The sequence below is a fragment of the Giraffa tippelskirchi genome, chromosome 9 (assembly GCF_054371585.1).
Source record: "Giraffa tippelskirchi isolate mGirTip1 chromosome 9, T2T-mGirTip1v1.2.pri, whole genome shotgun sequence".
Taxonomy (NCBI): domain Eukaryota; kingdom Metazoa; phylum Chordata; class Mammalia; order Artiodactyla; family Giraffidae; genus Giraffa; species Giraffa tippelskirchi.
In genome coordinates, this window is record NC_137283.1 from 81,952,312 (window position 1) to 81,976,665 (window position 24,354).

A 24,354-nucleotide genomic window follows, 5' to 3' on the forward strand; every position below is an offset into this window, starting at 1 on the left:
ACATCTGCTTCACTGACTATGTTATAACTTAGACTGTGTGGATCACAACAAACTGTATGAAAATTCTTAAAGAGATGGGAATACCAGACCACCTGAGAAACCTGTGTGTGGGTCAAGAAGCAACAATTAGAACCAGAGATGGGACAATGAACTGGCTCCAAATCAGGAAAGGAGTATGTCAAGGTTGCATATTGTCACCTTGCTTATTTAATTTATATGCAGAGTACATCATGCGAAATGCCAGAGTGGATGAAGCACAAACTGGAATCAAGATTGCAGGGATAAAGAACAATAACCTCAGATGTGCAGATAACACCATCCTTATGGTAGAAAGCGAAGAGGAACTAAAGAATCTCCTGATGAAAGTGAAAGAGGAGAGTTAAAAGTGACTTAAAACTCAACATTCAAAAAACGAAGGTCATGGCATCCGGTCCCACCACTTTATGGCAAATAGAAGGGGAAACAATGAAAACAGGGAGAGACTTTTTTTCTTGGGTTCCAAAATCACTGCAGATGGTGACTGCATCCGTGAAATTAAAAGACGCTTGGTCCTTGAAAGAAAAACTATGACTAACCTACTAGACAGCATATTAAAAAGCAGAGATATTACTTTGCTGACAAAGGTCCATCTAGTCAAAGCTATGGATTTTCCAGTAGTCATATATGGATGTGAGAGTTGGATCGTAAAGAAAGCTGAGCATCGAAGGATTGATGCTTTTGAACTGTGGTGTTGGAGAAGACTCTTGAGAGTACAAGGAGATCAAACCTGTCAATGATTAAGGAATTCAGTCCTGAATATTCATTGGAAGGACTGATGCTGAAGCTGAAGCTCTAATACTTTGGCCACCTGATTTGAAGAACTGACTTATTTGAAAAGACCCTGGTGCTGGGAAAGATTGAAGTCAGGAGAAGGGGACGACAGAGGATGAAATGGTTGGATGGCATCACTGACTCGATTGACATGAGTTTGGGTAAACTCCAGGAGTTGGTGATGGACAGGGAGGCCTGGTGTGCTGCAGTCCATGGGGTTGCAAAGAGTTGGAAATGACTGAGTAACTGAACTGAACTGAACTTCCAGAACTGGAGATGGAAAGATACCTGAATAAAATAGTGGTTCTTTTAGGAGGATGTCTTTTCTTTTAGAAATTTTACATAAATATGTATATAATGTATCTATCTGTATATGTAGATATTTAGCAGAGAGGATGAATGAAGGACAAACAATGTAGGGCTATACATTCAGGGAACTATTTATGGGAAAATGTGCTGTGCTAAGTATTGTGGGGGAAAGAAATTGCTGATTGAGCAGGAGAGATAAGATATGTAGGCATGTGAGTGGTGCAGATAATAGCAGCTGTATGATTTCAGACTTTGGACAGTTTCTGTCTAGTGTGACAATGGAATGCCAGTGTGAGCTGGGCCTTGAGTAGATGGGGTTTCAAAAAAAAGAAGTCAGTTGGGGAGAGTTGCCTTGGGGGCATTCTAGGTGGAGGGAAAAGCACAGAGAGAATGCTGAGGCAGGAAAATATGAACTGGAATTTTAGTTTAGCTGAAACTGAGAGTTAAAGAGAAAGACTGGGTCACACTGCTTCAAAACTTACACTGCTGGGTAAATACTACCAACAGATTTATTTTAGGATGGCTGGTGAAAACATCTGTTAGGGAGGTATGGGCAGCACTAGAACACATTTTTTGCTAACACATCTTTAGCAAATGAGCTTAATTAAGCCACTTCACATGTCTATTGCCCTTAGGAAGCATTCGCAGGTCAGGTCTGCACAGCTTAGTGCTTGGAAGTGTGGACTCAGGCACAGACCGCCTGGGTTCTAATCCCACTTGTACAATGTATTAGAGGTGAGATTTTGGACAATTTACTTCACCTCTCTTTGCCTCAGTTTCTCTATTTGTAAAATGTGAAAGATAACATTATACTTACTTCCTGGGGTTATTGTGAGGATTAAATGATTTAGATTAAATGAGTTCCTCTGAGCACTCAGCATGCACATAGTATGAGCTGTGAGTTCATTAAAAAGACGATTGGTTGAGCATTGTTGACTACATAGAACTAGGCAACTAGGAAGCTAATGCTAAAATAACTACTTTTTTCCAAATTTGTTTATAGGTAAGTGATAGCTCTTACTTCCTACTACCTGGGCTTCCCAGGTGGTGCTAGTGGTAAAGAACCTGACTGCCAACGCAGGAGGTATAAGAGATGTGGGTTCCATCCTGGGGAAGATTCCCTGCAGGAGGGCATGGCAATCCACTCCAGTATTCTTGCCTGGAGAATTCCATGGAGAGAGAAGCCTGGTGGGCTACTGTCCAAAGGGTTGCACGGACTTGGACACAACTGAAGAGACTTAGCAGGCATTCACAATAGTTCTGTGTATGTAAAGATAATTCACGAAGAGCATCCCCAGGAAGAAATACCATTGTCGGGTCAGTCTGACAGTCAGGCTAGTTCCACATTTCCTGCCACACTTGCTAACCCAGCTTTGCTGATGTCCACAGAAATTGTTGCAGAGTTTACAAATAAATCTCCAAGTATCCAACAAAAGCTGTGCAAAACACAGTAATTAGCTCTAAGAGCTCTTAATGAAATAGGTGTCTTTTCAAAATGCAGCGCCGAATTGGGCTTTCTTTTCTTTTAAAACTGTACCTCCACCTGCTTCTCTCCCACCCTCTTTCCTTTTCACTTGGAGCGTGAGGGGTATGGAATAGTTTCTGAATTCAGATAAACTGTTCAAACCTCCCAAGGTGAACCTGGTTTGCCCCAGATGGGTTTTCTGCCACTGTTTCGGTCACTCATTAATAGTATCCTTTTCCCTCTCAGAAGTCTGTTTTGTTTGCTTCTGTCTTAATTTTTATTTGTTATTTAAAGAGAAACTCCGCCTTCCCTTCTGGCTCAGCTGGTAAAGAATCCTTCTGCAATGTGGGAGACCTGGGTTTGATCCTTGAGTTGGGAAGATCCCCTGGTGAAGGGAAAGGCTGCCCATTCCAGTATTCTGGCCTGGAGAATTCCATGGACTGTACAGTCCATGGGGTCGAAAAGAGTCGGACACGACTGAACGACTTTCGCTTAAAGAGAAAGTCTGTTTCTTAAGCCAGTTTAAAGAGAACTCAAGAAGTAGAAATATGTTATTCAAATTGGTCAACCCTAAATTGTATGTATTTATATCACTGTAATCCATCAAGCAGTCTGGATATCCTTAGAATGTTTGTTGTAAATATAGGTTGTTTGTGCACATTTCAGTCCTGTCCAACTCCTTGTGACCATATAGACTGTAGCCCACCAGGCTCCTCTCTGTCCATGGAATTCTCCAGGCAAGAATACTGGAGTTGACTGCCATGCCCTCCTCCAGGGGATCTTCCCTACCCAAGGATGGAACCCGAGTTTCTTATGTCTCGGGCATTGGCAGACAGGTTCTTTACTACTGTGTGTGTGTGTGTATGTGTGTGTGTGTGTTAGTCACTCAGTTGTGTCTGACTCTTTGCAAGCCCATGGACTGTAGCCCACCAGGCTCCTCTTATATATAAAACAACTGGGGATTTACATTCATTCTATAAAAAGAAAAAAAATGTATGGCTCATGTCAAGTATAATATGGGTATTTCCTATTTTATTTTTATAGTTTTTAATTTTGTTGTTAACAATTTCCTATCCCTGTGAGATTCTGAGATGACCATTTTTTTTCAAGCTTTGTGGTAAAGTTCAACTTTGAACTGATCTTTAAAATTTAGCATTTTAGTTCTCTATGACTCTTGTCTGACAGATTGTGGCATAAATGAGATATTGACACCAGTGGAAACTTTCTGTGTGGGAATATTGAATGCCATTTGATCATTCGCTATATTTAAAAAATTCTTTTAAATTTATTTTTATTGAAGTATAGTTGATTTACAATGCTGTATTAATTACTGCTGTACACTAAAGTGACTCAGTTATATATGTATACACATTCTTCTTCTTCTTTGACTACTTATTTATTTGACTATGCTGGGTCTTCGTTGCTGCGTGGCCTTCTATCTAGTTTTGGCGAGCAGGGACTACCCTCTAGTTGCGGTGTGAGGCTTCTCATTGCAGTGACTTCTCTTGTTGCCAGGAGCGTGCGCTCTAGGCCCACGGGCTTCGGTGGTTGCGACACATGGGGTCAGTAGTTGCAGCTCTCAGATTCTAGAGCAAGGACTCAGTAATTGTGGGGCATGGGCTTAGTTGCTCCACAACAAGTGGGATCTTCCCCGACCATGGATCAAACCCACACTTCCTGCCTTGGCAGGTGGATTCTTTACCACTGATCCACCAGGGAAGCCTGATACAGTCTTCCTAATTTTGTTCCATTATGGTTTATCACAAGATAATGAATATAGTTTCCTGTGCTAAAAGGTAGGACCTTGTTGCTTATCCATTCTATATACACCAGTCTGTATCTGCTAATCCCAAACTCCCAATCCACCCCCTCCCTCCCCTCATCCCCTTGGCAACCACCAGTCTATACTTTATGTGTCTTATTCTGTTTCCTAGATAGGTTCATTTGTATCATATTTTATTTTAAAATGTATTTTACTTTATGACCCGGTGGCATGGCTTGTAGGATCTTAGTTCCCCGACCAGGGATCTAACCTGCGCCCCCTGCAGTGGAAGGAGTCCTAACCACTGGACCTCCAGGGACTATCCCACGTGTCATATTTAAGATTCCATATATAAGTGATATCATATGGTACTTATCTTCCCCTTTCTGACTTCCTTCACTTAGTATGATAATCTCTAGTTGCACCTCTTACAATTCTTGGTTTTGGATACCAAACCATAGAGATATCTCAGAGAGGGACTCTCATATACTAGGGTATAAGATGTGTTCTTGGAGGCTGGGAGGGAGATTTTAGGGGAGCAAGGTGTGGATTGGTATGGCAGCCTGGGCGTTTGGGCTGGCAGGAAGCCGTCCTGGGCAGGGCGCAGGGTGCCGGCCAGCGCGGGTGGAACACGGAAGAGGTCCAACCCCCCCGCCTTCTCTCCCCTCTTCGGTCCGCACACCCCCCTCCCTGGCCCTTCGCCCCAAAGCGCAGCACCGCCTCTGGGACCTCCGGCTGTGCCCGGGCTAGCGGAGCCGGGGCGCTGCGGGCTGGAGCCGCTTGGGGTGCACCGGCGGCTGGGGGATGGGAAGAAATAACCCCGGCCGCCCCGGGGCCCTGCTGGCGCTCCCCGGGGACGCTCGGAGCGCCTGCCCAGGCCGGCAACGCTTTTCTTCCTGCGCATCGGCAAGCTGGCCGAGGGCAGAAATTGGGATATGAAACATCTTCTATTGATTTTCGACTCTTGGCGGCAGCTGCCATATTCCTCGAGAGTCACTAAGTCCCAGAAAAGATACTCCAAGCTCAACACATTTGTAATAGACGACGGCTTTTTTCTTCCAGAAGAGAGCTCCTCACCACCAGGCCCCGGGCCAGCTCCCTCCCCGAGACCGTGTTCCCGCCGTGGGGCAAGTTCTTCCCTTCGAGATCCGAGCCTTCACCCCGCGCCTGGACGCTGAGGCTGTGATGTGGGTTCTTGTGCCTGTTTCAGGATAGTTTTTGGTGGGTGAAGAGAACATGAGGGTCCTGCCCACCCCCTTGGGGAACGGGAGTAGACTTGGGGGGGTCTCCAGGCGTCTTTCTCCCGCCATGATGACCCTGGCTTTTGGGAATACGGTCCCACGACTACTGTGGGTTTTACGAAGTATCATCAGTGGACAGTAATCTGAAAAGTTAGTTCTGCATTTTAGGCTAAAAAAGAAAAGAGTAACAGTCTTTTTTTTTTTTTTTTTTAAGCTTCCGGGGTGCCCGGAGCCCAGTTCTGAGGCCCCGCTGTGACTTTCCATTGTTGGAGCGGCCCGCGCCCGCGGGCGGCCGGGGCTGAGTCATCCCGGATTCTTCTCTTTGTGTTTTCCCTCCGCGAGCGCGGGGATGGCTGCTGTAAGAGTCATCTTCTTTGCTCAGACAAAAGAAATCTAGCCTTTGATGGTTCTGATTCACGAGTCAGCTAAAATATGAGTCAAACTCCAGTTTCCTGAGAGCTAGAAATATCTGCTCCGCCCCACCCAAACGGGGAGCGCCCACAGTTCTCGTTTCGCCACCCAGTGGCTCAAATCTGGAGCACTTCTTTGGTGTCCAGGGCAAACCGATCTGCGCGCCGTTAAGTGGTTTTCAGGGCAGTGAAACTGCAGTGGAGTCCAAGCTTCTGAAGAGAGGTGTGTCTGTGTGTGTATGTGTGCGAGCTTCTGAAGAGAGGTGTGTGTGTGTGTGTGTGTGAGCTTCTGAAGAGAGGTGTGTGTGTGTCTGTGTGTGTGTGTGTGCGTGTGTGTGTGTGTGTGTGCGCGCGCGCATGCTTTAATAATCAGTTCTTTAAAAATATGGAACTGAGTGAAAATGATGGACATTATTCCGGGATAGGGAGCGAAGAAGTTACCTGAACTGAATGGCAGCCTCCATGGTATCCTGTGTTTTTTTTTTTTTGGCAAGTAAATATGGGTCGTTTGGCATGGCCTGTGGCTGACAGGAATATCAACAAGGGCCACTTTGTAGGCCACAGAAGCCACTTTACGCCCAGGGTGAGGTGTAAGGTTTGAAAGTGGTGACGCTGGTGGTGGTGGGGGGTGGGGTGGGGGGGACGTGGAACTTTCCAGCCAAGAGCTCCAGTGCCAGCGGCTCTGACTTTGGTGTTGGAAAGACAGGGGGACAGGGGATCAGTTCCGGGGCTGACACTGAGGTTCTGTTTTTCTTTTAAAAAATATGTTTTTTCCTGATTATATAATTTTTATTTTTGAAAATTTTAAATCAATAAAAATGCTCAAAGGAGGGAAAAAAATAATTATCTGTCCAGAAATAACCTCTGTTAACATTTTGGTGTGTGTGTGGGTTCAGTTTTTTTTTTTCTATGCCTATTTTATTTAAACAAAAATGGAATTGCTATATTCAACAGAAATGAAAATATATGCCCCCCCAAACCACCGTGCGTGAATGTTCATAGCAACATTATTCCTAACTGCTAAAAAGTGGAAAGAATTCAGCTGATGACTGGATAACCAAAAAGTGATCTATCCATTTAATGGAATATTATTTGGGACTGAAAAGAATGAAATGTGGATGCATGCTGCAACGTGGATGAACTTTGAAAACATTATGCTAAAAAAGAAGCCAGACAAACAGACAGCACGTTAGAGACAGAAACTAGATTAGTGGCTGGCAGGGACTGGAGCTGGGGGAGATGGAGTTTCCATTTGGGCTGATGAAATGTTCTGGAATTAAATATGTGATGGGGACATAGCTCTGTAATGTACTAACAACTACTGAACTGTACACTTTAAAAAAGATGAATTTTATGGTGTGTGAATTGTATCTCAAAAAGCTGTTATTAAACAAAAGTAAATGGAATCACACTATACCTCATATTATGAACATTTCCCTAATATTCCAAAAGACTACTCTTCTGTAATATTTCTATTTTTCAAAATATTAATGCCGAAGAAGAGTGAACAGAAGAAAGTGAAGTATTTCTCCCCCTACCCATCTTCATCACGTGCAGAGTACCTGCTTAAAAATTATTTTTATCTAATGCTCTTCTGTTTATAGAACCTTAGGTTCGGGGCAAGCCCACTGTTTTTATTTTTAATTTTCTTCTCTCTAATTCTGCTTTCATTTTCCTCTCCTGTGCCACCGCTCACTCTGTGATCCTTATATGTTCTCCATTATGCAAGTATCTCTGGGAAATATCCCATTTTGGTGTGGGTTTTTAATGTTTGGAAATGGTTATTGTGCTATTAAGTCTTCTTGTGCAACACTTTCTGAGGTCTCTGCATGTTCTTGGGTAATATTATTCCTCAGTAAAATTCACCACATTTTATTTATCTATTTCCCTAATGAGGCACATCTGGCTCACCTCCAGCTCGGTCACAAGGAGCAGTGTGGTGTATACGTTCCCTTCAGGACTTGAGCAAGAATTATTCTGGTACAAATACCCTGATGTAGGGCAGTATACTGGGGCAAAGGACATATTCTTATTTAATTTAAATGCAATCATTTTGCTTTCTGGAATGGATACACCAGTTTATAGTCCCTTCTCCCTGTGGACAGTAATCTCCATCTCCTCACATCCTTTGCCAACACTTGATGGCATCAAACTTTCTAATTTTTATTAATTTGATGGTTTGAAAGGAATATCTTAATTTGCATTTCTTTTTGTTTCTATAATTACAAGGGAATTCATTTATTTAAAAAAATAACCTCTGTATTTATTTCTTTTTAAAATTACTTATTTCATTTTTGGCTGCCCTGGGTCTTTGTTGCTGCTCAAGGGCTTTCTCTAGTTGCGGCGATTGGGGGCTACTCTTGGTTGCAGTGCATGGGCTTCTCATGCCGTGGCTTCTCTTGTGGTACATGGACTCGAGGGCTCACAGGCTTCAGGAGTTGCAACACTTGGGCTTAGTAGCTGTGGCACACTGGGGCTTAGTTGAATTCTCTGCAGCAAGTGGAATCTTTCCCGGCCAGGGATGGAACCTGTGTCCCCTGCATTGGCAGGAGGATTCTTATCCACTCTACCACCAGGGAAGTCTTTTATTTGTTTACTTAAAAAAATATTTATTTATTTGGCTGTGCTGGGTTCGTTGCTGCACTCAGGATTTTTAGTTGAACACTTAGTTGCGGCATGTGGGATCTAGTTCCCTGACCAGGGATGGAACCCAGGCCCCTGGTATTGGGAGCTCAGAGTCTTAGCCACTGGACCACCTGGCTGGACCACTGGACCAGTCTCTACAAGGGAATTGAATCACCTCTTCATATAGTTGTTTGACATCTTGTCTTCTGTTAAGTGAATTGACTATTCATTGCTCATTTTTCTGTTGGGTTTTCTCACTTTTTCTTGTTGATCTGTAGGAGCTCTTTGAATATTCTAGATATTAATCTCTTCTATGGACAAGATGTTGCAATCTCCTCTACTCCAGTATCTGTTAACTTTGTTTGGTATGTTTTGCTGAAAGAAGTACTTAATGTAGTGAAATCCATTTAATTTTCCTCCTAGGGGCTTCCCTGGTGGTCCAGTAGCTGAGGCTCTGTGCTCCCAATGCAGGGGGCCCAGGTTCAATCCTTGGTCAGGAAACTAGATCCCACATGCTGCAACTAAAGATTCTGCATGCCACAGTTAAAAAGATCCCATGTGCCTCAACTAAAACCCAGCACAGCCAAAAAAAAAAAAAAGATTAAAAAAAGATAATTTTTCCTCTGTTCCTAAATGCTAAGGATATTTTCCAGTATTTTTTTCTTTTCACTGTCTAATTTTATATTACTATTATTAACAGATCTTTCCCCATGTATATATCAACTCATTCTTTGTTTCTTAACAAAAATACAATAAGATAATGTGTTTTGTTAGGTAGCTCTTTTTCATCTTCAAACAAATTGTATGGACATTTTCCTATGTCTCTATTTCAGTGTGCTTACTTTTTAATGGCTGCATAGTATTCTCTTATATGAATGTACCATAACTTCTTTAACAATTTCCTTATGAAATTTTCTGATGAAAAACTGACAATACTCTAAAAAATGCTTGGTGCTTGTTCAAGTACTTTTTAGGCTAGATTACCATAGGCAGAATTTCTGGTTTAAAGAATATGTTTAATTTTGACTTACTACCAAATTACTCTCCAAAAATGTTGTAATGATTTGTATTTCTATTGACAGTGTTCAAACACAATTTATTGTTGCAGTGGTTGTTGTATAAATGAATTCTTTTATTATAGGCTGGTGATGTTTCCAGTGTTGCTGCTTCTACTGTTCTTTCAGTTCCTTCAGTCTCTAAGGTGACTTCACTAGGAGGGCACCAGTGGTGGTGTGGTCCAGGTACCACCAGCCTCCGTTTTCATGCATGAACTGCAGCTCCCCTCTTCAGCTTGGTTTTGCCACAGAAGGAGCAGGTGTCCTTGGTGTGCAGGCTGATTTTCTTCATTATCTTCCTGCAGGAGGCACTGTGTCAACATTGCCCTGTACTGACAGTGGTCCTGACCTTCCTGGTACAGTTAGGCATATCACCTCAAACTCGGTCCAAGCCCAGAGGGGAACCAAACATGATTTTTTTTAATTAACTTAATTTTTATTTTATATTGGAGTTTAGTTGGTTTACAATGTTCTGTTAGTTTCAGGTGTATAGAAAAGTGATTCACTTGTACATATGCATATATCCATTCTTTCTCAGATTCTTTTCCCGTATAGGTTATTAAAGAACATTGAATAGAGTTTCTTGCGCTATAATGTAGGTTCTTGTTGATTATCTATTTTATAGTAGTGTGCATTTGTTAATCTCAAACTCCTAATTTATCCCTCCCCTGCCACCTTTTGAAACCCTTTGGTAACCATAAGTTTATTTTTTAAGTCTGTGAGTCTGTTGTAAATAAGTTTATCTCTATCATTTTTTAGGTTCCAAATTTAAGCAATATCATATGATGTTTGTCTTTGTCTGACTTACTTCACTTAGTATGATAATTTCTAGGTCCGTATATGTTGCTGCAAATGGTATTATTTCATTCTTTTTATGACTGAGTAATATTCCATTGTTGACTTCCCTGGTGGCTCAGTGGTAAAGAATCCACCTGCAGTGAAGGAAATATGGATTTGATCTCTGGGTCGGGAAGATCCCCTGGAGAAGGAAATGGCAACCCACTCCAGTATTCTTGCTTGAGAAATCCCATGGACAGAGGAGCCTGGCAGGCTATAGTCTGTGGGGTCACAAAAGGGTCAGTCATGACTTAGCAACTAAATGACAACAAAAACAATATTCCGCTGTATATATGTACCACATCTTTTTTATCCATTCTTCTGTTGATGGACATTTAGATTGCTTCCATGTCTTGGTTATTGTATACAGTGCTGCAATGAACATTGAGGGGCATGTATCTTTTCAAATTATGGTTTTCTGCAGATGTATGTCCAGGAATAGGATTGCTGCATCATTTGGTAGCTCTATTTTTAGTTTTTAAAGGCGCCTCCATGTTGTTTTTCATAGTGGCTGTACCAATCTGCATTCCCACCAAGAGTTTAAGAGGGTTCTGTTTTCTCCACACCCTCTCCAGCACTTACTGTTTATAAACTTTTTGTTGATGGCCATTCTGACTGGTGTGAGGTGATACCTCATTGTAGTTTTGATTTGCCTTTCTCTCATAATTAGTGATGTTGAGCACTTTTTCATGCGCTTTTTAACCATCTATATGTCCTCTTTGGAGAAATATCTATATAGATCTTCAGCTCATTTTTTGATTGCCTTGTTTGTTTTTCTGATATTGAGCTGCATGAGTTGTTTATACAAAATATACATTTTGGAGATTAATCCTCTGTTGGTTTCTTCATTTGCAAATATATTCTCCCATACTGAGGATTGTGTTTTCATTTTGTTCATGGTTTCCTTTGCTGTGCAAAAGCTTTTAAGTTTAATTAGGTCCCATTTGCTTATTTTTGTTTTTATTTTCATTATTCTAGGAGGTGACCTGGGCAAACTCTGGGAGATGGTAAGGGGCCAGGATGCCTGGTGAGCTGTAGTCCATGGGGTCACAAAGAGTCGGACACCGCTGGGCGACTGAACAACAAAGGATGTGGGTTCAAAAAGATATTGCTGTGATTTATGTCAGAGACTCTTCTGCCTATGTTTTCCTCTAAGAGTATTATAGTCTTTGGTCTTACAGTTAGGTCTTTAATCCATTCTGAGTTTTTTTTGTATATGGTGTTAGAGAATGTTCTAATTTCATTCTTTTATATGTAACTGTCTAGTTTTCCCAGCACCACTTATTGAAGAGATTTCAATATTCTTCAATATTATTCTTGTCTCCTTTGTCGTAGATTAATTGAGAATATGTGTATGGGGTTATTTTGGGGCTTCCTATTCTGTTCCATTGGAGAAGGCAATGGCACCCCACTCCAGTACTCTTGCCTGGAAAATCCCATGGATGGAGGAGCCTGGTAGGCTACAGTCCATGGGGTCGCTAAGAGTCGGACACAATTGAGCGACTTCACTTTCGTGTTTCACTTTCCTGCGTTGGAGAAGGAAATGGCAACCCACTCCAGTATTATTGCCTGGAGAATCCCAGGGACGGGGGAGCCTGGTGGGCTGCCGTCTATGGGGTTGCACAGAGTCGGACATGACTGAAGCGACTTAGCAGCAGCAGCATTCTGTTCCATTGATCTATAAGTCTGTCTTTGTGCCAATACCATACTGCTTTAGCTTTATAATATAGTCTGAAGTCAGGGAGCCTGATTTTTCAAGTTTCTGTTTTTCTTTCTCAGGATTGCTTTGCGCTCCTCACACATGGACGGCGGGCTCTAACCATCACCTGTTTTTGCTGATAGCAGGAATGGTAGTTGCAGAGTCACTGTTGGTGTCCTTGGCTCCTCTGTTCCTTCCCCCTTTTAAATGCTTTCTATTTCAGGAATAGAAATAATGAATTTTTATTTTTTTCCGTAGAAGCAACTGAATCATGTCAACATGCTTAGGTTTGTAGAAAACATTAAAAAGATTCATAGTGCTATAGAATAAACATAGAATAGCTACACATTCCCTAATATCATACATGGAGCTGAGATAGTGATACAGAATTCCCAACTCGATGTAACAGTTTGAGTCAGTGGGCTTATTTGGTTGAAGTTGGCACGGGGAGCCAGGATTGCTGGTGGGGTCCCTGTAAGCTGCAAAGACCTCTCCATTAACAGAGCGTGTATCTTGGATCCCATATTCGGGGGTATATGTGTGGATACTAAGTGAGGTAACTTATGTGACAGTGGTATACACGTGCTGTCACCTATCATATTCTGATGTAGCTGATGACGATCAAAAAGAGACCTCTGTGGGGGACTCCCCTGGTGGTCCAGTGGCTAAGACTCTGAGCTCCCAATGCAGGGGACCAGGGTTCAATCCCTGGTCAGGGAACTAGATCCCACATGCTGCAACTAAGACCTGGTACAGCCAAATAAAAAAAGCGTATAGCCCCTTCTAGTGATGTCAGTGTTTTTTTTTTTTTTTAAAAAGAGGCCTCTGTGAATGCCCTGCCACTAATGACAGAACTCAAAGCACAGCAGACACCTAAAGTAGCTCTGTTGTGGAAAAACAAAAAAGTGCATTATCGTACATATTGGGCTTCACAGGTGTCACCAGTGGTAAAGAATCTGCCTGTCAATGCACGAGACACAAGAGACACCAGTTCGATCCCAGGGTCGGGAAGATCCCCTGGAAGTGGGCGTGGCAACCCATTCCCGCGTTCTTGTCTGGAGAATCTCCATGGACAGAGAATCCTGGAGGGCTACAGTCCTTAGGGTCACAGAGTCAGACACGATGGAAGTGACTTAGCATGCACGCACATCATACATATTGTATAGGTAATTTATACAATATACCGATTGGAATTTCCTCTGACAGCATCCCAGTACTTTTCACAAACAGTTCTTGAGCATTAAAAGGACCAGGCTGTATATCCTATCCCGATCACTTTCAATCTCAACCAAACTTCTGTGGGCAGCTCAAGTTTCAGGCTGTGGAGTGAAGGTGAAATTGTGAAATGCTCAAAGTGAGGGGCTATTAATGGCTCTAACGCACCATGAGGCCAGTACGCACTTGATCCCCGAGAGGCAGTGACCGTCGAAGGGCTCGCATATTTCAGTGGTTTCCGCTGAAGAGAACATGACAGGAAGAGACTTGACATAGTATCTAGGACAGAAGGAGGAGTCCCTGTCCCACGCGCAGCCCATCGCGGCAGGGAGGCTGTGTGAGAGGAAACTGCTCACTCGACTCCTTTTCCAGCTCAGTTGTGCAATCGTGGCTTCTCACGAGAAGCACAGGACTGGCAGGGCCGGACGTCAGCTTCCTCCTCCCCCTACGTCAAGGTAAAGTGAAAGTAAGCTGGCGCTCGGAAAACTACCAGTGTTCTTCCTCCTCAAGGCGCACGGACAAGGGTGGCAGGAAAGCGGCTTACATTTCATTTGGTCTCAGTACTTCCTGTACTCAAAGCTTGCCCTAGCAGAGCTCCAAGAAATTACTTTCTGCTTTACCCTCTTAAAGCACAAACTTTTATAACTGGCTTTTCTTATGGTTGCTCTAAAAGACAGAGGCATTTGAAAAGGCATTGTGATCCACTTTACATTTCTATGAAAAAGATTATTTAGTTGTTAAACAGAAATTAGACGTTCACCTCATACCTAGTCATCTGAGGCAGTAACATGCTTTTCCTGAGAGGAAGAGGAACCAGGTCGTTTCCTATAGGGCTCTTCCTGCCTTTAAATTTAAATACTTGACCACTATTTTTCTGTTGGGGCAATTTTATTTAACAGTGATAAACTTTCCTCAGAGAAATCATTTACTTTGTAATAGGATCTAAATTCAAACATCTCTGATTTCTTGAAAATGAAACAAAGGCTGAAGTAGGAAGGACATTACAATGGTTAATACAAACTGCTGACTCCAGCGTTGCCTCTGTTTCTTTCGTAACTCGGCTTCCTGAGGTCAGCTGGCATGCTTGTTTGCCTGGATTTGATTGTCAGGTGGATAATGACAATCTCCATGGAAGGTTTCCAAGGCTGGACCCCATGAAGGAAAAGGATTGATAAATCAGGATGTGAACTCCATGGGAGAAGGGGTTTGCTTTTTATCACACTGTATTGCAGGTACAAGAACAAGCCTAGCACCTGATGAATCTGTGGAAAATACTTGCTGTATAAGTGGGAGGAGAATTACTTTGCCTATATCGGACTGAGCTATTCTCAAATACTTTCAAAACCATTCACCAATGACTGCCACTTATAACTTACTTGGAGGCTAGCATATCCTTTCTGCATTGAGTGTTACATTTATTCAGTTTCTTTTTTGAGAGGAAAACAGTCTATTGAAAAAATAATATATGAGTTTTAAAAAAATCAATACATTTAACAAAGAGTTATTTACTAAGTATTCGTTAAGCAACTAAAATGTTGCTGTTCGGTCTCCCCAGCACTTTGCCACCAGTGGTCTGCAACATGCTGGGTAAAGGAATTGCTGGGTGGGTAGAGGGAAGTGGAGTGGGGGTGTCTCACTCTGTGGGAGCATCCTGGTCTGGGAGGTGGGATGTACTTGGACTAATAACCCAGCACAGGTGGGAAGTCAGGCAGAAGAGGTTCAGACTAAAGGCAGTGAGATTACTTATCTATTCCAGGTGGAAACAAAAGCTGCAAAGGTCTTATTTGGGACATGGCCAAAGAGATTAAAAAAAAAATTCCAGAGTCTTAGAAAGACTGGGATGGAAAGTACAGGTGGTTAGTTATAAACAGGGTTGAGGGTGAGGTGGGAGATGAGGGAGGAGGAAGAGTAACAAATGACTTCAAGCCCGAGCCTCAGTGACAGGGAGATGAAACCCCTAACAGGAGTGAGGATCATGATGGGCAGGGTTGTTTATCGGGGGAATGGGGTGAGGGAGTGAGGCTGGATTTAAACTTCTCAAGTGAAGTGAAGACAGCTCACTGGGGATGTCCATCAGGCAGCGGAAAGCCTGGGGATTACACAGTAGCTTGAGTAACAGGTGTCTTGTTTTTTAAGTGATATTTTTATGTGACTAGGTTATACTGTTGCGTTTCAAAAGGTGAAAATGAATCTCCTTTCCACCTCCCCACCCTGTAGACCATTTTTTCTCTACAGAAGGAACTACTGTTTCCAGTCTCTTGAGTATCACTCTAGAAATATTCCATATATATATGTGTGTATATCTATTTGAAAGTGAAAAGTGAAAGTGTTAGTCGCTCAGTTGTGTTTGACTCTTTGGGACACCATGGACTGTAGCCCACCAGGCTCCTCTGTCCATGGGATTCTCCAGGCAAGAATACTGGAGTGGGTTGCCATTTCCTTCTCCAGGGGATCTTTCCGACCCAGGGATCGAACCCAGGTCTCTTGCATTGCAGGCCAATTCTTTACTGTCTGGGCTACCAGGGAAACCCTATCTATCATCTATCTATTATTGTGCCAAGCAGCACTGCTTGCAGGATCTTAGTTCCCTAACCAAGGATTTAACCCCAGCCCCTGGCAGTGAAAGGACTGAGTTCTAACCACTGGACCATTTTTATGTCCCTGGGAGAGTTTGGTATTTTTAAAAGTATTTATTTATTTGGCCAGGTCTTAGTTGGGGCACACGGGATCTTTGTTGGGACATGTGGGATCTAGTTCCCTGAGTAGGGATCGAACTCTGGCCCCTAGCATTGTGAGTGCAGAGTCTTAGCCACTGGACCACCAGAGAAGTCCCTGGAACTTTTGCTTTTTAAAGGCTAGAGAAGGCTTTTGTGTGTCTTTGAGACAGAAGGAAAAGAACAAGAAGAGAAGTAGAGACTGAGGAAGTAAATTAAAGAGGAATTACTGAAACAAGGTCTAGTGGAGTTGGAGAAGATATAATCACTGATGCAAGCATATGTTTTAGTGGGAAGAGTGGACCCTTTTGAGAGCAGGAAGGGCAGGCTGATGGCTGTAGGGGTTTGTGATGCTGCATCACTCAGAGGACCTAAGTATCCTGCCCAGGTGGTGGTAGAGATGCATGCAGAGGTCGACCTGTGGTTTGAGGGAGACGGCAGGAAAGATGTAAAATAGCCACTGTGGATACTAGAAGATATCATAGCACTGTCATATACCCCCCCCCCCAAAAAATCATTCCAAAAAGGTTTATTTTGATGATTTATAAAAGAAATATCACCATAGCAACTTAAAGCTATTTACAGATTTAAAAATTAATTTACAGAATGTATACACATCATATTACATTAAATAGCTTTAGTTAAAATATTACAGGTAGTGTTGAACATACACAACAAAACATAAATCAAGTAAATCACACAAATGCCCTCAAAGCATGCTAAAAACCACTGGAAGATGGTCCAAGAAAAACTGGAAAAATAAGATTTCAGAAACCAGCACTAAAGATGATTACACCACCGGCTGCAGGTAATGTGGAAGTAGAAGTCACTTTAACCTTGAACTGCAACCAGACACTTAGGTGTAAGATAGACAGAAAAAAAATGTGAAAATGTTTTTCTTCTTTTTATATTTTAATTATTCTGGTGTAGCTCCTAGAACACAGGACTTGAAGATTTATACTCTGATCCACGTGAAGGTAGGATCATTAAGGATGATGTTATATGTGGCTAATTATGCATCACATTTTCTTTTGCAGGTTACATGCTAGGCAATACTCCAGTGTGCTGGGAAGGGAAGGGAGAGGGTGCATGGAAACCATGACTGTGGATCACGCTGTCCCTGTTGGCTCAGGGCTTCATCCACACATTAACAGCCCCAGGGGAAGAAGACCATCCAAAGCCCTGGCGCTGACCCTGGTCTTGGATGCTGCCTAAGTGCTGGGCACTGTCCCTGAAGCCAGAGAGGGAATGTGTGGCAGCTGCCTGGGCATGCTTCCCTCAGTGAAGTTGCCAGGCTGAATGATACAGTGGCTGCCAGCTCCATGGAGAGGCTAAAGTTTGAGACCTATGTGTCAGGGATTGCTGATGACAAATAATTTTTTGAGGAAGGTGTACAAAAACAGATGTTTAACAAGACCTGAGAATTATTATCCACCTTAATTAAGCAAAGGTATAGAGGGGTCTATTTCAGCTCATCTCTTCAGGTATGGTCTTATAAATAAATAGAACTCCCCTATTGCGGGTTGCCTGACTTGCAGCCAGGTATGTGACCCTGAATTATAAGTTCCAGCAAACAGGTTAATAATAATTAAAAATAGCTAATTTTGCTTATCTGGCAACTAGTGACATTTCATGATTACAAGCCTTACAAATCTAATACAGTACACTTTTTTCTTGTATATAGATTGCTTACACATTAAAATATCAAAGGCACTTTTAGGTTACATGATAAACAAAGATACATTAATAGAGACAGGATTATTTATTGGTTCCTTCAGTTTCTGTGTCCACGGTGATCACTGACAGCCCAGTTTTGCACTTCACCTTTGGCGAATAGTGTGAAGAAAATGGCACCAAATACATTGATACCAGCAGCGATGCAGAAAACAGTTTGCCATTCTCCAATAGTGTTCTGCAGAGAAAGAGAGAAAAAGATGCAAATGCAAAAATATCTTGTTTGTGGTCCATTTTAAAAAAAGGTGGTGTCTCAAGACCGCTGTTACATAGCAGTAGCATTATTCGTAAAACCTGGACAACACAAATGTCCATCAACAGTGAACTTGTGGCATATGTATTCAATGGAATACTATACAGCAATGAGAATGAATGACCCACAACAACACAGATACGGCTCACCAAATGTTAAGCAGAAGAAGCCAAACACAAAAGAGTACAGAGTGATTCTATTGATATAAAGCCAATCAGACAAAGCTAATCTATGGTGTTAAGAAGTCAGGATAGTGGGTCCTCTTGGTGGGGGTGAAAGAGAAAGGAAGTGACACCTGGCCACTGTGCCAGGAGATAACATTCTGTTTCTTGATTGGGTGGGCACGGGTTTCATCAATGTTTGAACTTTGTGAAAATCTGTCCTACTACTACGATTTGTGCATTTTAAAAATGCAGGTTATACTTCAAGAAAAAGTTTACTAAAAATAAAACATTGGTATGTCCGCGAATCATGTGTTACTACAAAAGTATTAGTATTATGCGAGCACATCACCTCCTGAGTTCTCACGTGGGAGGTGTCACGGGCAGATCAAGTAAGGATGAGTTAAGATGGACTTTGAAGTTCAAGTTTGAGACCTGGCTTGAAAGATCCTGCAGGGCTCTTCAATGGCATGCAACACATGACGTGGATGGGCTTTGTCGGTAACAGATCAAAAAGATACAGTGTGTAATCCAGTGGTATAAAAATATCCAGTAGTCTATCATTATGAATTATGACATTTTCACACAATAAAAATAATTTATGTAAAAAATATCCAGTAGTTACCTAACTCTCTGGGTCACGTGACTATCTTTAATAACCTTTTTTTTTTTTTTTTTTGATTTTCAGTTTCAGTGTAACCAGAGTGCTACATTTGCAGCACTCAGCAAAGAAAAACAAAGCAAGCAGCAGAACTGGCAAGGAGGAAGAAAAAGGAAACCAGGAACTTGGAAGCTGGCATGAAGTCACTTATTTAGGAAAAAAGGAAAAAGAAAGAAAGGAGCACTCTGTGGTTAATTATGCTTATCTGAGATGAATGTATTTTGGTGAAAAAAATCTTAGAACTGCTTCTTAAATTTTAGGGACTATTTAGATGTGGTTGCTAACAATGTGTCATCATCCTAGGGTAGAAGTCGGTCAGTAATTATAGTTGTATATCAGAGAGACAGGTTTAAGACAACTTCTTAGGATTCCGAGACAAAGCTGCTCTGTGTGATCTACAGGATGAAATAACACTTCAGTGTTATCTGGAGGCAATGGGTGACTTAAAATCAATCAACAGTATCAGAAATTCACAAAGCTCCTAGTTTGCCTCTTAACAAAAAAATTCCACTAGTTTTTAGAGAATACTGTTTTCTTTGTAACAAAACTGAACCTCAGGCACCGCTCTGACCTTTTCTTTCCTCCTTCTTCTTATTTTTTGGCCATGTCACACAGCTTGTGGGATCTCAGCTCTCTGACCAGGGACTGAACCTGGGCCACGGCAGTGAGTGCCAAATGCTAACCACAGGACTTCCAGGGAACTTCCTATTTCATTATTTATTTATGCTCTGACTCATTCCATGAAATTTTTGTGGTTGTGCAGTAAACTTTAATTGTAAGTAATTACAATTGTAAAGGCAAATGTGCTTTTCCTTTTTTAAAAAAATAATGGCCTTTTGGACTTGCCTGGTGGCACAGGGGGTGAGAATCCGCCAGCCAATGCAGAGGACACAGGTTCGATCCCTGGTCTGGGAAGATTCCACATGCTGTGAAGCAACTAAGCCTCTGGGCCACAACTACTGGGTCCGAGCTCTAGAGCCCTGGAACTGCAACTACTGAGCCCAGGTGCTTCAACTACCGAAGCTCACACCTAGAGCCCGTGCTCTGCAACAAGAGAAGCCACTGCAATGAGAAGCCCATACAACGCAATAAAGACTGGCTCCTGCCTGCCACAACTAGCAAAAACCCACGCACAGCAATGAAGACCCAGCACAACCAAAAATAAATAAAAGTATAAAAAAATAAAATAGTAAATTACAAGAATGGCCTTCTAATAATATTAAACAAATGCTAAAACAACAGATGTGAAATCCAGTTCATTTCCACTTCACAAACATTCAAGACTTGAATTCAGGAGTCTGTATCTTCCCAGCAGAAATGCCAGGACTGTTGAGAATGTATGGAATTACTCATGGTAGTGTGCTGACTTAGGTTCCTGTGTTGCCACAATGCTCCAGGAAGATAAGGCTAAACATCTATGACCTGATCATGCTGAGAAGTCCCAACATTCCTTTCCATTAAGGGAGAGAAAACCTTAAACAAGGAGGCACTGATTCACTTGAGTAAGGAATTAGAAATGGCAGAGAGCGCCACCTGCAGTGAACACGCGTGTCTGAAGGCAGAGTATTTGGTAATAAGACAATTTGCAGGCATAGCCTGAAAATCCTAAGGATTGGATAGTGTTAATTTCATCACAGAGACTGAAAATTAAGTCTATTTATAGAGATTTAAATCAGCCTCTTGAAGAATCCAATTTCACTAGTCCTTTAGATTTTCTTAAACAGTAGGAAAACTAGAGTTTGAAAGGGCCTTTGAGGTTGCTGAACTTGGTTTCTTATAGAACTCAGAGTCCCTGCCTAGTGATCTGGCCTCAGGCTGCCTTCTGGCTTCAGGGCAGACCAGCCCCGGGTCCACAGTGTTTCCCCGGCCTGGACACCGGGGGGCCCCTCCAGGCTCCGTCCCCACAAACTGGCTGTTCCCTCCTCTGTGCCCACAGCACTCTGCACACATTTTTTTCTGCCTTTGTCACACTGTACTTTTATTACATAGAACCTTCAAATAATGAGCTTCTCAAATGTAGAATTTGCAATTTTGCCTTCGAATCCTTTGTATCTGTCACACGAATAAGCACTCAAGAAGTGCCAGTTGAATATACGTTCGACTATTTCAGGGCTCACTAATTCATGGTGGTGGTGGTTTAGTTGCTAAGTCATGTCTGACTTTTTTTTTGTTTATTCATTTTGGCCTTGCTGGGTCTTTGTTGCCACAAGGGCTCTCTCTAGTTGCGATGAGCTGGGGTTACGCTCTAGATGCGGGCTTCTCATTGTGGTGGCTTCTCTTGTTGTGGAGCACGGGTTCCAGGTGCATGGACTTCAGTAGCTGTGGTGCACCGGATTAGCTGCTCCGTGGCATGTGGGATAGCCCCAGACCAGAGATTGAACCCATGTCTCCTGCACTGGCAGGCGGGCTCTTTACCACTGGGCCACCAGGGAAGCCCTGTGTCTGACTCTTGCAACCTGATGGACTGTAATACGCCAGGCTCGCTCCTCTGTTCACAGGATTTCCCAGGCAAGAATACTGGAGTGGGTTGCCATTTTCCTTCTCCAGGCGATCTTCCCAACCCAGAGACTGAACCCTCATTGAACCTGTGTCTCCTGCACTGCAGGCGGATTCTATACCGCTGAGTCACCAGGGAAGCCCAAAGACATCCATACATCTTCCTAAATCTCCTGTTCTTCTAAACATTCTTGATGATTTCAACTGTTTTTGTTCATTTGCACATGATTTCCTGATACCTTTGTGGTTCCACTTCTTGAATAATTCTACACTGCCAAACTTATTTGTTCAAACCAAAGATACAAGTCATGTATCTGGTATAATATCACAACTTTTAAGGACTTGCGTGGTTTCAGTCACAAGATCTCCATTTAACTTTGAATAAATTCAAAGAGTGTTCTTTGAAATATACTTTCTCACTTACTAAGGCATTTAGCTTTTCATTGCTGTAAATAACTGCATAAGAATAGGCATTCAGAATTTTATCCTTAATTAAATATACTCAACTTTGATACAGATGTGCGGTTTCAAATGAACTGTTTAGACCTTTTCGGTTTTAAGTTATCTACTTACCTCAGGAGTCAGACTTCTAGCAATGATGGGCCCAATCATTCCAGGAATAGTGGCAAAGGTATTCGTGATACCCAGGAGAATACCAGCATACCTGCAGAAACATTTTCATGGAGGTTTATTAATGTGTTACACATTTTTTGGGGGCGGGTGGGAATTGAACTCGTCTGTACCCCCTGCAATGGAAGTGCAGAATCTTAACCACTGAACCACCAGGCAGTTCCCTGTGTTACACATTTAAGTAGCTTCTGTCCATAGAGAGCTACATTCCCATGCTGTATTCTTGTGAAATTTTATGTTTAAATGCAATGTCTTACTGAAATAGGACTAAGTAGTTAGCTGGTGAAAACCTTGCATTTCACCAGTTCTAGCATCATATAGAGGAACACAGCCACTGAAATGATCCCTTTTACAGTGAAATGGAGAAGTGCTGATGGTATCTAGCTAGGAAGCTTCATGCATCTTAAAATTTTTTAAGTTAAAAAAGGAATTTATTTCCCGATTACAAAATTCATGTCATTGTTAAAAATTTAAAATAAGAAAAATATTGTGAAGAAAGTAAAATTACTTGTAATCCTTCTATATAGAGATAATCAACATTAACATTTTGGTAAATATCCTAATTTTTTTCTGTATATATTTTAATATATGTAATAATATAACAATGTATTATTATACAAATGAGATATCAAGCACAATTTCACAACTTATTTGTTCAACTTATTACATATCTTCTTGTAGCTAAATCCCTGCATACTGTCCCAGAAATAGAAAAACTGAGTTTATAAATACTGCGTGTGTATGACAAAAATGGCTATTGATAAAGATTCTTTTCAGAATCTTTATTTTCCTCAAAGCTAGTACTTCATGTTTTAAGAGGTAATCATTCTCTAATTCAAGTTTGCTAATTTTGACCCCATAGTCTCCCTGAAAACTCACATTTTACTCCCCTTTATTATTTCCAGTGGCCAGTGCAACATATGTGCTCATTCAATATATGCTGACCAGAGAAATGGAGTGTGACCCGAAGTCGTTCAGGCCCCACGCCTGGTCCTGTGGGGCTCTGGCTGCACTGGCTGCTGGAGTTTTGTCCCCTGGAGACAAAGGGACAAAGTACCTTCTCCTGGGGCTTGATTCCAAAGGATTGTACAGCATGCCGCATTTTGGATTACATGCTAGGGTTGCTGAACAGTATTCTAAGTTGGGTGTATCGACAGTTGTGTGTATGAACTGAAGAACTTGGGATTTTGTCTTGTAGATGGCCCTACATTCTAAATTTTGTAGACTGAAGCATCATTTGATATAGTCCTATGTCTCCTGTATTTCCTGTACACTGGTAGTATCTATGGGCTTCTCTGGTGGCTCAGACGGTAAAGAATCTGCCTGCAACGCAGGACACCTGGGTTCAATCCCTGGGTCGGAAGGATTCCCGGAGAAGGGAATGGCAACCCAGTCCAGTGTTTCTGCCTGGAGAATTCCATGGACAGAGGAGCCTGGCAGGCTACAGTCCATAGGGTCCTGGCAGACTACAGACTTGAGATCCTAGAGGGTTCATTAGATTTAGGTTTGATATTTTTAGCAAGAAAACTCAATGGTGGTGGTGGAGTTAAAAATTAGTTAATCAAGTAAATTAAGTTATTTTTCATAAAAGTCACCTGTGCCGTGTGCAGTGCTTAGTTGCTCAGTCGAGTCCAACTCTTCTCGATCTCATGGACTGTAGCCCACCAGCCTCCTCTGTCCATGGGGATTCTCCAGAAAAGGATACTGGAGTGGGTTGCCATGCCCTCCTCCAGGGGATCTTCCCCACCCAGGGATCGAACCCAGGTCTCCCGCATCGCAGGCGGATTCTTTACGATCTGAGCCAGCAGGGAAGCCCATGAATAGTGGAGTGGGTAGCCTATCCCTTCTCCAGGGGATCTTTCCAACCTAGGAATCAAACCGGGGTCTCCTGTGTTGCAGGCGGATTCATTACCAGCTGAGCTACCAGGGAAGCCCCAAAGCCACCAAGTTATATACAAAGTCCAATTAGAGCTTTTCCTTTTTAATGAGATAATCAGTGATATTATAAAATAAAATTGTGGTCAAAATGAAAGAAGCTTAGTATTTATTAGACCATATAGTCTTATTGTGGGATGATACTGTTTCTGTCAGGTTTAGGATCCTCAGTACCTCGGTTGCAGACCACTGATTTGAAATTCCTCGGCCTATTTTAGACGTGGAAAAGTGCCTGCTATGGACAGAACTGTGTCCTCCCCCAACCCATACTTCCAATGTGACTGGATTTGGAGACAGGGCTTTTAAGAAGTAATTGAGGTTAAATGAGGTCATAAAGATAGG

The 24,354-nt window shown here is 42.3% G+C and overlaps 1 protein-coding gene and 2 long non-coding RNA genes across 20 annotated transcripts in view; 2 read left to right on the forward strand and 1 right to left on the reverse strand.

The window, feature by feature from the left end:
- The first annotated feature begins 4,939 nt into the window (after positions 1-4,939).
- Positions 4,940-7,411, forward strand: LOC145521476 (uncharacterized). The gene is made up of 2 exons (XR_014065408.1): positions 4,940-5,567; positions 5,802-7,411. It is a non-coding gene; the product is annotated as an uncharacterized LOC145521476 (long non-coding RNA).
- Positions 7,412-13,714: 6,303 nt separating this feature from the next.
- LOC145521484 (uncharacterized) lies at positions 13,715-20,190 on the forward strand. The gene is made up of 2 exons (XR_014065414.1): positions 13,715-13,883; positions 18,979-20,190. It is a non-coding gene; the product is annotated as an uncharacterized LOC145521484 (long non-coding RNA).
- The window catches only part of SLC17A5 (solute carrier family 17 member 5), a 70,767-nt gene continuing 63,083 nt past the window's right edge, over positions 16,671-24,354 (reverse strand). For 16 of the 18 annotated variants that reach the window (XM_081530111.1, XM_081530109.1, XM_081530103.1 and 13 more), the window contains 2 exons: positions 22,021-22,111; positions 16,671-18,054 (listed from right to left, as the gene is read on the reverse strand). In XM_081530111.1, coding sequence (XP_081386237.1) covers positions 17,917-18,054; positions 22,021-22,111 — 229 coding nt within the window. In that variant the 3' untranslated portion in view covers positions 16,671-17,916. The remainder of the gene's footprint in view (positions 18,055-22,020; positions 22,112-24,354) is intronic. The other 2 variants (XM_081530110.1, XM_081530120.1) reach the window with 1 other exon arrangement.